General features: G+C 39.7%; 1 protein-coding gene across 3 annotated transcripts in view; it reads left to right on the forward strand.

Annotated features, from left to right (window-relative positions):
* Nucleotides 1-15,018, forward strand: part of LOC124415974 (cardioacceleratory peptide receptor-like) — a 32,828-nt gene that overhangs the window by 5,170 nt on the left and 12,640 nt on the right. The window contains exons 1-2 of one of the 3 annotated variants that reach the window (XM_046896750.1): nt 1,501-1,712; nt 14,553-14,861. In XM_046896750.1, coding sequence (XP_046752706.1) covers nt 14,694-14,861 — 168 coding nt within the window. In that variant the 5' untranslated portion in view covers nt 1,501-1,712; nt 14,553-14,693. Of the gene's footprint in view, nt 1-1,500; nt 1,713-14,552; nt 14,862-15,018 lie in introns of those variants that run through there. The other 2 variants (XM_046896748.1, XM_046896749.1) reach the window with 2 other exon arrangements.

Below are 15,018 nucleotides of genomic sequence, written 5' to 3' on the forward strand. Positions count from 1 at the left end.
CAGAATTTCGGGCTCGTTGAATATCTTTTTTAATATTCCTTTGTCATTTGGAATGAAAATTCATCTCGACGATCTCACATTGAATGTAAACGCGATTTTTAAAAAGACAAAGCCGTGCGTTGAAACGCGGTTGTTTGCAGGATCAACATTCTGTAAAAGCAGCTTGCGATTCCAGCCACAATTCAATCTCGAACGATTGTTCGTGAGCTTTACTCGCTAACATCGAGTTTTTGCTTATTTTTTCATTACCTTTGCCTGGTCGTGTTTGAAAATTTATTACCGCTTCGCAATATCCTGTATCAATTAACTTATGTATCGATTGTAGGTATAACATATACTAATTGTAAACCCTATCGATGATGTATTAGCGTAACTTCCTCTGATCTATAATGCATCGCGATGTCTCGCTAATTAATCACGAAGTACGGATTACAATCTGGAGCAGTTCAAATTGGATTGAACACTCGGTAAGAAAGCTTAACCTCGAGATTAGAGGCTACGAATACATTTACTGAATGATGTTTTTGAAAAACTACAAATTTTATAAACGAGATGATAATCGAAATTCTTTATTTTTTTTTTGTCAACTGCGAATCCATTTAGCTGATAACATGTCGCAATATTGTGATAGATTTTGCATCAACCCACTAGTATGTCGAGGTAATCTCACGAGAGCAGACGGTTGCAAATAGTCGTAAAACGCTGTAATCACTTGTTGAAAAAAATACAGCGGTTAATCCTAAGAGTCTTGGACTATTTTCTCAGCAGCTGATTCTACGATATTCTAGTTGTTTTCTGGAAGATTTCCGAGATGGAAATTATGAGTCGAATAAGGTTCCGGAGAATTGATTCTCGGTCGGGATTTTTTTATCCCTAAAAATTGCATAATTACTAAGGCTAGCGATTTTTAATTTCTTGCGAAAATTTTGACCGGTTTTGAAAAGCACTAGAGTCACTTGCGTCGTACGCTCTCTTATTCTGAAAACATAATTTCCCTGGCCAATTGAATTCTAAAACTTTTGCAAAAGATCTATTGCGAGTCGAGAGAGTAGTTTTCATTTGGTTAGCTTCACCCACGTTATTAGAAGTGTTCGAATATCTTCAAGAGTATATTCAATCAAGTTCTTCGTAAAAACTCTACTCGTTGAAGTAAAATTTTGAGAAATCCTTGTATACCCAAAATGAGAAAAGTTCGTAGACGGAATCTCTACGCCAATACTGTATGATTCAAATTTCACAGAATCCCAACGCACGTGAGTTATCTCGACGTTCCCAAAAAAATGCAAACTTTGCACCGAATGGCGGGGAATTCTATAGGCAACATGAGAAGAGACTTCGGTCCAAAGTCTTATTCCATATGCGAGTAATTGGTAGTTTGAGTAGTCTTCTTCGTTGCGATTCAAGTTCTATAATGTACGAGGATGAAACCGATGCGTAGAAAAAGAGCGAAAGAAGAAAGGATATTATAAAAACTGTGACTACAAAAGAAAGTGAAAGGAAAACAATGGACAACAATGAATTAGAGGAAAAAGGATGTTTCAAAGAAATACGTCCAATACGGTGACGCCCAGGCTTAGCTTCTGCTGAAAATGTGCCCTGCTGTCAAGTGGGCGTAACGAAGCGAAGCTCCACCGCCATTTATCACTGCATTGCGTTTATTACAAGAGAAGCACGTGTGCCTCGGCCACATTCAACCGCATCATTAAGGCGAGGTTAGGGAGAAATAATAATAATAATGATAATAATGAAATAAATTTGGTAGAGTTAAAAATTCTTCGGGAAACAGATCGCAGATAGCTGAAGAATTTTTAAATACGCAGGCATTTACTAAAAAATGTATGGTAAATGGCTAAATTATGTGATAAATTAAAACTTCATCAGAGCGTTAGGTTTTCTTGCACTGTATAATTATAAGCTCTTCTTGTTATATCGTGCATATTATATTGCTGTTCCTCGTTCCATTGAAGCTCGATTATCACCAATTCTCTCGGTTCTGATCAATTCTTTCCTAGCTATACCACGAAAGTTCTCGCAATACTTTGACACGTTTTACTAGATGCCTATAATACTCGGGAAAAGTTGTGCCGTTAGGTTTGTTTGTTCCCATATTTTATATTGAGAGGAAAAACATCTCGCAGTCGAGTATACGTATAACACAAACTGACTTAAGATCGAACTTTGATAAGATAAATGTTACAGGTGTTGATATTATGTGGGAACGAATGAACGATTAAAGTGAGGAGAAATTTTTTTGCGTACTTTAAATTTGGATGCGTGAAAAATGAAGGAGAAACTGTTAATTACAAATGACGAGAGAATTCCCCGATGGCAACGACAGCTTGTGTTTCTACGGTTATTCTGATCGAGGATGAATTGTTTTTCCGCGAATAGCTGGAACGGCGACAAGATGAATTGGGATGATCATTCGTTGACGTCGAAACGTTTGTGACCTGCGCAAAAATTCTTATAAAACATCATGTCTATAGTTCGGAAAAAATATACACCGATTCTTATACGATAGACAAAAGAGTAGGATGATATTTATTTATATGAAAAGATGAAGAAGAAAAAGATAAGTTTAAAGAACTTGGAAGACGGGCGTATGTGTGCGGACTATTTTCGAGGATGAGCCAAAAAACAGCAGTAGACAAGACTGAAAAGTCTCGCCGGAATCGAGACCGCAGACGCCGTTTTGACGTGTGATCGAACATTATAACGTATGTATATACGTATACATATACGTATACTTACTTATATACAGCTCTGCCCACGTGGTCGTCGCGGTTATATTCGCTGTAGAGGATTTCGCTAAATTTCGTCCCCGACTGCAGACACATTGAAGACGGATATATTTATCGACGAGTAGATATATAATTAGCGGAGCGAAGCTTATAGGCATGTGATCGCTTAGACGATTAGAATTCGGACAACTTTTGTATTCTGTCGCGAAACTTATTTGCGAAATTCGGGAGTGTAACGAGTAAAATGAAGAAATGGTAGGTCGTGTAGGAGCGGAGGGAAAGGGATGAAATTTTAGAGAAATATTTCCCGATTTCGCGTATAATACGAACTTCTCTATCGACCGGAGGATCGGCTTTGTCGAGTTATTTTTCACATATTTGGGTGACACACTTTTGCAAGGTACCTGCGATAAATTGAAAGGAGAAAGAGAGACGCTGCCATGCGTGGATTCGGGGAGGAGGAAAATATTACGACAAATCTCTGCGAGGGGTCAAGCCTTCGTCGATTCGATACACAGCCTCGAAAGGTCGTTGAAAGCGTCGACGGACCAACGATTCGGAAAATTTTCGCACTCGGAGAAATTTCTCATTTTGATCAATGGATTCCTTCTGTTGATACATCATCAAAAGAATTTCGTTTTTAATTGATTTCTTACTTTTTTTCTGCTCTTGTCAATTCAGTCACAAAAATTCTGATCGGGGCAAAGAAAATTTCATTTCAACAAATTTAAGAGAATTATTTACCTGCAAAGTGTCCTGAATTAGACGATAGTTTGCCGTTTTATTACCGGGAGAGTGTAATTCGTTTTGTGCGGTAAACCGATATTCAAGCTTCGCTCATCGATTTGAAGGAATTTTCATGCTACCGATTAACTTAACGAAGAGGTTCAGACCAATCAAATCTCACGATCAGCGTTGGAAACGGATTACTTTTTTTTCCAGAACAGCGCGGCTGTTCGGTAAACATCAAACATCCGGAGAGACGGGGCCGCATAATTTATGTAACGTAATTTCTCGTAAATAAGAAAGAAGCTTTACTTTTCCACTATCGCTCAGCTAAAATTTTTCCATTAAAAAACTAAACAAGTCCAATAAAGTAATATCTGGCTGAAGCATGTTGAATGTTGACTGTCAGATTATAAGTATATAAATCATAAAATTTCCAGACAAGAATGCAGAGAGGAAAAGTGCGAGCATAAAGAGTGAAAGTTGATAAAAAACGAAAGAGGACGAGCAACAAAAGCAAGAAAAAAAAACAATAAATCACACACATCCAAGAAGAACAACTTAATACTCGGTGCTTTAGCTTTTCACCTCAACCTGTTGAACAATTATTGTATACAAGTGTGAAAGAAGTAGTAAAATCCATTAGACTGAGCCTCCGTCCACGGTAATAATACGCTGATTACAAAGTGGGAATCATTTTCATTATTCATTTCGCAAGAGACGTTAATGCGAAAGGTCTTTAGCCCGGAGTCACGGCGTACATACATTAGGTGCACAGACACATGTATAATGTCGACAATGCGCTGTAACGCGATGACTTTCATCCCCGTTGGAATATTTCATTTTCAACCATTTACTCCTCTCCTTATTCTCCTGGGAACACTTTTCTTGTGCTAATGTATGATGTGTATAACGAGATACTTGTGGTACCGCGATCCCCGCAGTGGATATACAAGCCGAGGGTAATTTGCAACGCGAAAAGTAAAGTTTTTTTTTTCCTCGTTCGCAGAAACTCGGCGCTTTGATGACAGGCGAAAACTTGTGAGGTGAGTAATCTCGTTTTTTCTACTTCTGTCTCTGTTTCTTCAAATGAGCTCGCTCGTTCAAATAAGCTCTGCCACATCGGACAACTTCGGGTATTACGGATGGACTCACGCTCTCATGAATCCCCGTATTTACTTTTTATTACACGAAGCACATCTTCTGCTACCGTATAATAGGTACAACGCTGACTTTATATATAACCGACGCCGTTTCCCCTTCTCTAAGTCAAAAGCTTTTACATTCCGGTTTCCGCCAAATTAGCCGGATGCTGTATATATATATACGTCACCGGCACCGGCACTTCTTCATACTAAAGTGAATCCGCTAAGGTACGTTGGATTAGAAATGTAGCGGAAAAAACTGTTTCCATAAAATAATGTGCGGCTCAACTTTTCACTGTACTTAAATATCATTTTTTTTTTTTATTAGTAAATCGTATTCGCACGAAAGTTCGGTGTATTTACGTGAATTAACTTGTCAATGTCAATGATTTGATGAGATATTTTAAAAAACCTATAACAACTTGGAAGAGAAAAAAATAACCGCAAAGTTTGTCGCCCTCCTTGTATAATAAATATATATCTATGTATATAATGTATGCGTAATAAACAGTGTTAATTTATTATACAAGCTAAAAAATCTAGTAGTGTTTACGCTAACGGCGACGTTTTGATCCGTAAAAACTTTGTTTATGTATTTATAAATAAAAGTCGTAATATTTATTGAAGCAGTAACACGAGAAGGAGAGAGAGAAAGAGAGAAAGAGACGGCAGTAATGTAGTGATGACTTTTAACGAGATGTTATCATTCGAGAGGTAGGCTGAATCACAGGTAGAGAGGAGAGAGTCATATGCTGTCATATTTCACACGTCACTCGAAACCCGGTTTAACATCGGATGAATCCAACACTCGTTTACACACGGAACCTACTTGAATGTGTTCCCGCGGTTTCCGGCAGGGCGTCGCTAAAATACACCTTTTTGAAATTTAATTTTTACATATGTTGAAAAAATATTCGTCCGTGAGGAGACTACGCGAGTAGTTCAGAGCCGGAGATTTGCGTTTCAGTGATACATCAACCCGAACCACATTTCCTACTTTGGCGACAAGTTTGACCGAAATTACTCAAACGGGTATCTGGTTCAGCTGCCACGTGTCTCGGGCCGATTTATTTTTCAATCTGTATAACTAAATTTTGAAGAAGGAGAGAATAAAAAAAACGAAAAAGGGTAGATTATTGGAGAATCGCAAGCGGAGCACCAGAAGTGGTAAAAAATTTCAAACAGATCGCGGATCGAGGGGTTGACGAGGCAATAATACTCCTTTGGAAAGACGAATTCTTACCCTTCCGAAGCCCGCGAGGTGATTCGACTCGGGTTCAACACCGCGAAATTGAGAAATGCCCGAAGTTTCGAAGTTGTTTGAAAAATCTGGTTAAATTTTTGGTATGCCTGGAAATTAGGGACTTCAGAGGGGGTGGAGGTTCGTTTCGTAATGCGTGGAGTACGAAGCGGGATAAGAAATGCGGAGTAAATTATCCAGCGATATCTGAATAGCTTCCGCGGTCTTCAGAGTCCAGAAATAGCGCGAAAACGTCATAAGAGTGATAAATTTTATTCGATCTCAAGTTCAAGTTCTCGAGTTGTTACATCAACGGATATAACACGGATGATAGATAAGTACTCGTTCATCGCTGCTCCAAGCTATCTGCCATTTGATTAGATCAAATTGGAAAAATAGCAATTTCAAATAGACAGCAGCGATCAGGTTCAATCAGCTGAGGCAAGTGCATCAAATATATTATTCAATGTCGGTCTGCGAACTACGTTGATGGAAGCAATTGGCCGCACGGGTAAAACCACACGCGACTTTCTGAAGCGAATTTATTATATATTGCACGTGTACGTATAACTGATCGATGCATCGGCAATATCCATCGGCTTCGCTGCACGGCCACGTGGGTGGAATTTTTGCAATCATGTATACCTATATTGCAAGCTGCAGTGAACTTCTGTATCGCGTCATCGCTTTTGTAGTACGTAGGTACGTATAATACGTGGTTTCAACATCTGTTCAAATTGCAGGGGATGAATCGGGCGATAAATTTGTACGGGAATGAGAAACGAGCGGAGAATAATTGCCGAGCATTTCTCGGAATATCCGTATATATACGACACGGTGACGACACTTGCGGAAAATTCTCCGGGAAAATTGACAGGATACGAATTCAATGAATCGCAAACAATACAGAAATCAGCGATTAGTTAGCGACGTTATTTCCCCGAGGGTTTGCGAATTTTCTTGAAACTGGAATTTACTATCCGGCATATCGGGCGAATGATAATTAGATCGAGTCGACGGTGGAAATTTAATATTCCTACGGAATTTGTCTGATTAATTATACAGTTGTACAGTTCCTGCAGGTTATTAGAGAACTTTGACACTTTATATACTCGCTTCTCACCCTGCGAACTCCGATCTTCAACCTGGAGGTTCGTTGGTTATTGGAGCGGAATGGAACGGCTGAAATCTTGTATTGCCATAAATTTAGTTAATTAGCCTCTGGATGAAAACCACTCACGTAGGTAATAATAGGTTCGGCGTAAACATGCATGTAGAGGAGATGCGTCGCCTCGAGAATATGCAAGATCAATATACCAGACTTGAGTGTCGGAGAGAGCGTGTGGCGCGTGATTTTGCACCCAGAATCAAGAACTTATCCCAACATCGCATCTCTGGTTTTCAATAAGTTCCGAGTGAAAATTAGCAGCGAGATGTTATTGACGCAATTAGTCTATCATCCCGAATGTAAAACAGATTAAAGTCAAGTATATCCGGATAATTGGATGCAGCTGCAGCATCCGGAGGGATTTGGATGCCTATAAATTATAGATATCGGGTTATATATAACTGAAAGCTTTTCAATTTCCTGGGTATAAGAAGAGATGGCGGAATAAATCCGTCAGCGTTTCCGATTTATACATGTGTATAAATGTTATAAAAACGTTGGGTAAATTTGTAACGCAATTCGGCGAGATACCCTCTTCACTCGATATATGCTAGAGGGATGAAATCTGATTAATTTCTACCACACCGGGATAATCGTGAGCGTATATCTTTGCGACGTAGATGATTCCCCTCCTCCAGACCCTTCAGACTTCCGATTCGTTCGCCGGTGATATTCGGACAAGAATAAGCCGGAGGATTCCAGGCACGAAAGCGGTTTGTCCGCTGATCGTGGTTAATATCAGGTATACGTCACCATTTCGGTGGTACAGGAGAAGCTGGCGGGTGGATAGGGAGCGAAATAATACACGAAAAACAAGAAGGGGAAGAAGAAGAAGAAGACGAAAAGGGAGGGATGCGAAAGGCTGTCTCCACCTCTTTCTGATAACTTTTCTCACCCGTTTTCGCTGCCGCGTCACATATCCCAAACGATTTAAGAGAAGTGAAACGCCGAGGTCCGCAGACGCGACGATCGTATTAAATAAAGAAGCAAATTTACGGGGTCGCGTCATTGTTACGAGCAGTAGTAAGCAGCGGCCGACTTCAGACGTGATTCTCTCTCCAATTTTTTATTTATTTATTTCATTTTTTTTTTTTTCTCTTTGCTTTTATTTATTTTTTCTCCTTAATCGTCATCTTACCTCACCGTTTTGCGTCATTTTCATTATACACGCAGGCCTGAAATTGAAGTTTTTACAACGTCGCGTCGGCAGGAAGCTTGGCCTGCGCGGCTGCAGCGGAGACTTAATTGTGCCATAAAATGTGCATCAGACTGCAGTCGAAATGACGCTCTTGCACGCCAACTAAAAGCCGTACCAACTATCAAGACTATACTGTAAACACAATTAATGCATCATAACTATATGTTACATGCACCGCCTGTTACATCTCTGCGCATTTTAATACAGAGCGGTATTCTTCACGATGAAAGAATACCTTTTTTCCGTGACGAGAATTGTACGAAAGGATATCTCAACTTTGTTACTAACATGGAGAATGAAATGCGACAAGATCTAAACGTAGATCTCAACGTCAGTGATCCACATCGATATCTGCAGTACAGAGGAAGGAATAATATGAAAGTGTAATGAACAAGTAGATGAAATTAATTATTACAAAAGGATACCGGAGATTAGGATGAAGATACGACCTTAAATATATTCAAGATGGTAAAATGTGAGGTTCTTAGAGGTTCATTGATAATATCGGGGTAAGATTCGATCAAGAAGCGTCACCACGTAAAGAATGGAGTGCACGAATCGGCTGTAATGTAACATATTTATAGTAGAGTCTTGGTTAGTGTCAAGGTGACACCAGTGCAGATAAAGCTCGTGTATTTGCGAGATTGAATCGTCGGCCATGGAAGCCTGCAATTTGATTCACGGCGCAGATCCTCTCATCCGACGTTATAAATGTTAGCCGTCTATTCTAGCCGGTTGGATATAAACAGATCATGCAGCCTGCGATCGGCACGTGGATCTACATAAACCTTGCAGCGTGCCTACTTCTCTTTCGCACTAAATATTTCTGCAGCCTGGTGCAGATTTCTCGTAGAACACGCGCCCGAAGCAACTGCGATCACGGCGCGGTTGCAAGAGGAGATAAAAATCGAGAAAAATTAACGCTCTTCGTGATCAAATGCCACCTGCGATCCTCTCGTTGGTACGATTTCCTTTCTCCTCCTTTTTCTCTTTGTGCAGCAGCTGATTCAGCTTCTTGATTATCGCTAACTTGGCCAAGGCTTTCGGAAAGCGTTGTACAGAGAAAACGAAGAAATGCAAAAAGATCGGAGCCCGATTTGCATGAGGATGTCTGCAGCTACCTACTTTGCTCTCGTTTAACGTGTCTCTCTTTGTATGTACAAGAATGTTCGCAAAGCACGTAATGAGCAGGTACACATGCATACACTCGAGAAGCGTAAGAGAAGAAGATGGAAAACTACGCGAATTCTGTTTTCCCAGAACCGTCGGCAGTATCAATCTTTTCCACGCTTTTCTGATACACCCGTTTTCGTGCACGTATAGCACTTTGTATTTGCAGTTCAAACGCGTCTCGGTACAGAAGACTTTTTTCCTCCCTCATGCCATTCCGCGCACCCTGCACGCGCTACTCGTTTCAAGAGAGAGCTAGAGAGGGTGCAGTAAACTTGAGAAAGTGAAATTTAATTAAAGAATTAGCAGAAGCTAAGATGGGGGTGGAATCGAGAGAGAGAGAGAGAGAGAGAGTCAAGCTTTTCAGCCGTGCTTCGAGCGCACTTTGTTCTTTTTGCTGTTATACTACACGGCGATGTCTTGTCGCAATTACGTGTTCAATTTGCTCTACGAATAACTTAGCGCCTGCACGGGGAACGAATCCCTGTAAATTTACCCCCGATCGGTGAAAGCGGGTTGAAAAGCAGCAACACTTCCAACGGTGACGAGACTTTTCTAATCGCCAGTACGAACCAAACGGCGCAGGCTGCTCAGCGATCGCGAATAAGCCAAGCTTATATAGTTATTTTATAAACAAGGTATATGTTTACAGCTTGTCGGGTATGTTGCGTATGAAACTGTGCGTTCCCCTTCGCGAGATCGTCTGCATTTAATTCACGCATTAAACCAGCAAATCCACGATCCAATTTTCTTAAAACTTTACCCTCCTTACCAGATTGGCTTACGCACTATATTAGCTTAGCTTAGCAAGTTTCCGACAAGTGCGTGAGCTGAGATGCCCAAATTTAAGGATGGGATTTTCTCAAATCCCTTTAATATAATACACGAATCACTAAAATCTATGAGCTTACACATTTAAAATATACATATATGTATATATGAATTTTATTTTTATTCCCATTTAAATATTTTATTTATTAATAATTGGATTTGCATCCTGCGGGTGATCAATCGCGTTGCAATTCTACTGCTAATGGTATTAAGTGGTTGTCTACACTCTACTATCTTAAGGTTTAACCCAAATTAAGACGAGATGATTAATCATTCTGGGTATCCGTTACGTCGAAGAGATGGTCGTACCATCAGCCCTGCTATACAGTCCATTTTCGTGATCCTTCCGGAAGGTAATGAAAATTTCGTATCACTTCATGCCGCACGCGTACCTCTTTCTGAGGAAGATATACACGGAAAATTGTAAGCATAATTCAGAACGTCGAAAGCTCGATTTTGCAGATTTTCTTCCTCGGAAAAACTCTCCGGATTCTCAGTAATGCGACTGCTTTACAATCATGTAAGTCCCGCTTAAATTTTCATCGTATAATACGCAAAAATTCGTGTCATCGGAGGTTTTACGAACCTCGAACCGCGTCCTTCGATGATAAATTAAAAAAGAAAGAAAAAGAAAAAAAAAACACAGCTTCGGTCAAATTCGGTGAAAAATCTCTGATAAAGACGAGGAATTTTCTCAATTTTGCAGCTTTTTTTTTGCTTTTGTTGACGCTTTGTTAGCGTCACAAATAGGTATCGCTGACACTTAGGTATGCGAAGAGGAAGTTATCCTTTGAATTATTAGTCGTGCAATGTATTTCGCAGTTCCCGTATGTCTCGCTCAGCTTATATTGCTTCCGCGTATAAATTAGAGGCGGGAAATTCGCGGAGATGAAATTACACCGAGTGACATCCCGGATTCACGCTTTAGCGACACACGTAAGCAAGACTGCTGCCATTCACGTGAACGCATCGCTGCAGCTGAATAAGAGACGTCGACACTTACTGGAGCGGTGATCTAATTAATACGCAATTATTTCGATCAACCGAACAGCCATACTGCCACGGCCATGGCCATGGAATAATCGTCTGTTCTGTATGCTCGTGCCGATTAACAGAGCCCGTTGATTTAATTGCACCTTCCACTCGGCGGTATCGAGCTATTAAACAACTGCACCGTGAGAAATTTCTCGTTGTGGTTACTGTTATGCAGCTTGATATTAATAAACTATTTTCATTTCTTGCCATAACCGAATGTTATAGTTGAGGGTAGAAAATGAAAATCAGTTTTGCAGATGTAACCAGAAAATTTAGTATTTGATACGAATATTCTTAATTACGGTTACGAGTATTATATTTTCTAATTCTATTGCGATAATTTGACACTGGTGAAACAGTGAATTTGTGATTTTCAGACATTATTTAATTGAAAAAAATATAATCAAGTTAACAAATAGGTTTACCATTGCAATAACCAGAGAATTTGATACCGACAATTGTAATTCGAACGATATTTAAACCTTAATTATTGCAGTGACACCCTGCAATGGAATTTTTCTCGACGTAGCTAAATCGACTCGTGCAGATCATTAGGTATACAATTCTCGTTCAATTGCATTGGGCGATTGTCTCTTGAAACTCCTTGTCCAATTTCATCAATTAGAACATTCAACACAATTACATTATGTACTCCATTGCCTGGAAATTGCATTCGTTTCATCAGGACGCGAACAATTGAAACAATAATTCCAACTGCCTGCGAGTGCTTCAAATAACTGTCTCTGAATTGTTTTTATCGAGGATTAAATTACAGCTGAAAAATTTACACGCTTACATTATTGCATTTATCCTGTGAAAAATGCGAGGCGTGAGATTTGCGAAGTGGTATTTTTTTCACAGTCGCAGAATTTGCCCACTCGATCACACCCTCACGGGAATCACTCATCTTGACGCCCGTAAAACCGTCCAAAGGTTTCGAAAGCGGGGGTAAATATTTTTTCTTGAATAATCAAAGGAATTTAATTTCACGATGTTATAACCGCGGCGTTCCTGAGTTTGGAAATTTTAAATCTTGTCGACCACATTGTTCGATGAGTTTACATAAATTTAACTCCCGGAATGACATGACCGCGTTCCACGCGCCTCGAGCCTCGAGAAATTGGTTAACTTGCACCTAAACGGAGATAGAACAAAAAAAGTGTTCGTTCGAATTTCACCGTCGTGACGAGAATGTCGAAAAATTATTTATTATAAGCTCTGGATATATGGAAATGGAAGAATTCGTAAGAATTCTCCATTTCAACTGATAACTCTCCACGTGACGGACGTGGATTTTCAAACCTGACGAAACAATTCGCAAGTTAATTAATTATTAATAAGATCATCGAGGTGTAGCGATTGGACTTAGCAGACCGAAGCACGAGATATGTATAAACACAGACGATAATAGGCGGGGTGTATGTGCCTGGATTACCCCATTCGTGGCTAATGGATAAAATTTCCCTGACGTTGAATCGTTGGGCACTTGGCGGAAAAGTAGAAGAAAAAAAGTAATAACCAGAACGGGAGGAGGAGGTATAAGAGAAAAGAATCTCATGATTTATCGCTCAACTTCTTCTCTCCAGGATTAACTGAAGTGTAAGATTTAGACCGCTAGCTATACCACGAGAGAGAGGGTGCGATCATAGATCTCGGACTTTCGAGGACTCTAATGCGCTTTATAGGCGTGAGATTTTCCCCGGAAACTCACTTACCCTCTAACAGAGCCAGTTCACAGCCTGCAATTTTTTCACCAGTCTGAAAAACATTCGTACCCGAGTCTCTGAAAGGGACGACAGTTCGTTGTAACAGATTCTCACGATTACCTCGATTAATTAAATTTCAAGCCTTGGCGTTTAGAGTGACAGTAAAATAGGGAATCAGCGCGTTGCTTTTTCCTGTTCGGAAAATAATTGCCGTTGCGTTGAAATGAAAAATTCCTCAACGAATGTGCGAGTGAAAATTTTTACAGCCTTGCGATCGAGCGGTGAGGGAATGAGCGAAGGGGGGTGAAAATTGTGGATTAAAAAACAATCGTCGAGATCGAGAGTGAGGGGAGATGAAAAGATCTCAGCATCTCGGGCTTTACAAATTAATACCCTGATTAACACCTACATCTCGCGGTGCAAAGCATAATGTCTATTCCTTAGAGTCTCCCGGCGGCTTATAAGGGTGAACGTTTATATCTGAGCAGTGTATTCACCGAGCGGCGTGTAAGGAGGACAGGCAATGAACCACGAAATTAATACTAAGGCTGGGATAAGATAAGGCTGGACGAAAGTTTGCCCTTTTGTCTATCGGATAAATTACACGCGGAGTAGAGTCAGAGTCAGAGCCAATAAATCGAGTGGAAGGCTGGAAAGATATATGATCTATTATAACCGCTTGCGATAAAGAGATTTATCGTATTTTCTTGAGAGTACTGGCTGGCTGGTTAGTTGCATGGTATTATGAGTAGCTTTGCCAGGATGGTGGAGATGATGAGCGGTGATCAGTTGGATTTTTTTTACTCACCGACGAATAGGTAGATATACGAAAAACAAACAATCCACTAGATAGTCGATACTCTCACCGTGATGTCTTATTTATGCACTTGACTAGCAAAAACTGATCATAACGCTGCTGTGTTAGCAGGCTTTTGATTTTGTAAGAAGGTTGACTGGCCGAAAATCGCTGCCATTTAAGAGTCGAATTATTAAAATTGTTATATGTATATATATATACGAAATATATAATGTTTTGGAATTAGAAACAAAAGCTGAGATTGAAAATGATTTAAAATCTAGTAGATACGATCGATTTCAGTCGATGGTGGGTTATTTAATTAAAAAAATGATTTTCCGCTAAGTGAATGAAAAAAATTTTCTTTTTTCTCTTGCTTAATACAGTACTGTGATTCCTTGATTATGATCAATTTTCGTGATGAAGAAAAAAAATTTTGTTTCACCAAATTTGTAAAAAATAGTCCCGAATAGTTCTGAATAAAAAAAAGTAATCATAGAGTAAAATCTAATAAATTTACTGAACTTTTAATCAGTTTCAAGCGCTTTGAAATAAACCTTCGATATCTTTTATTGACGATAATATTGTTTTCAAGTTTTTTATTATTGACCAAATATTCGTAGAATAAATACAAAAAAGTAAGGTATCGATTTTTGGCCAACCAACTTCCTTATCAAGCATGATATACGCAGCATGCATTCTGGTAGAAAAAAAGATAAAGTTCTGCAAAGCTTATTACGTTAATCGATCTGAAAACGAGCGATCTATAAACAATCCGTCGATCTTCTCTTTGCAGTTCCTCTACCATAAGCAGTCCTCATCGACGTCCAACGGCTGATCTCGTGAGGCGAGCGTTTTCCATCCGTGTCCAACAACTACAGGCGCCTCTAATAATGACGTGAAATAATGCCCGAGGAAATTTTCAAGTGGTCCAAATATGGAGGAGGCAGAATGGCTGCGGGAGAACCTGAACTCGTCGATGCGATACGGGGCTTTCTCTCTTGAAACGAATGCCGGCTCTGCGGCAATGAACGTGACCCTAAACGTATCCAGCCTTAACCTTACGCAACAGGAAGATGGGATCAACATATACTATTTTTACGAGGTAACTTGTGCCCCAGATTTATTTACACTTTGACGTAAAATCGTCGTCTATTTGCAACGATTCATTTTTTTGTAATATTGCATATACATTAGACCGTATCAAAAAAATTGACTATTTTTTTTTTAATGTTATACTGAAAATATTGTTCAAGATGACG

Source organism: Diprion similis, chromosome 2 (genome assembly GCF_021155765.1).
Source record: "Diprion similis isolate iyDipSimi1 chromosome 2, iyDipSimi1.1, whole genome shotgun sequence".
NCBI lineage: Eukaryota > Metazoa > Arthropoda > Insecta > Hymenoptera > Diprionidae > Diprion > Diprion similis.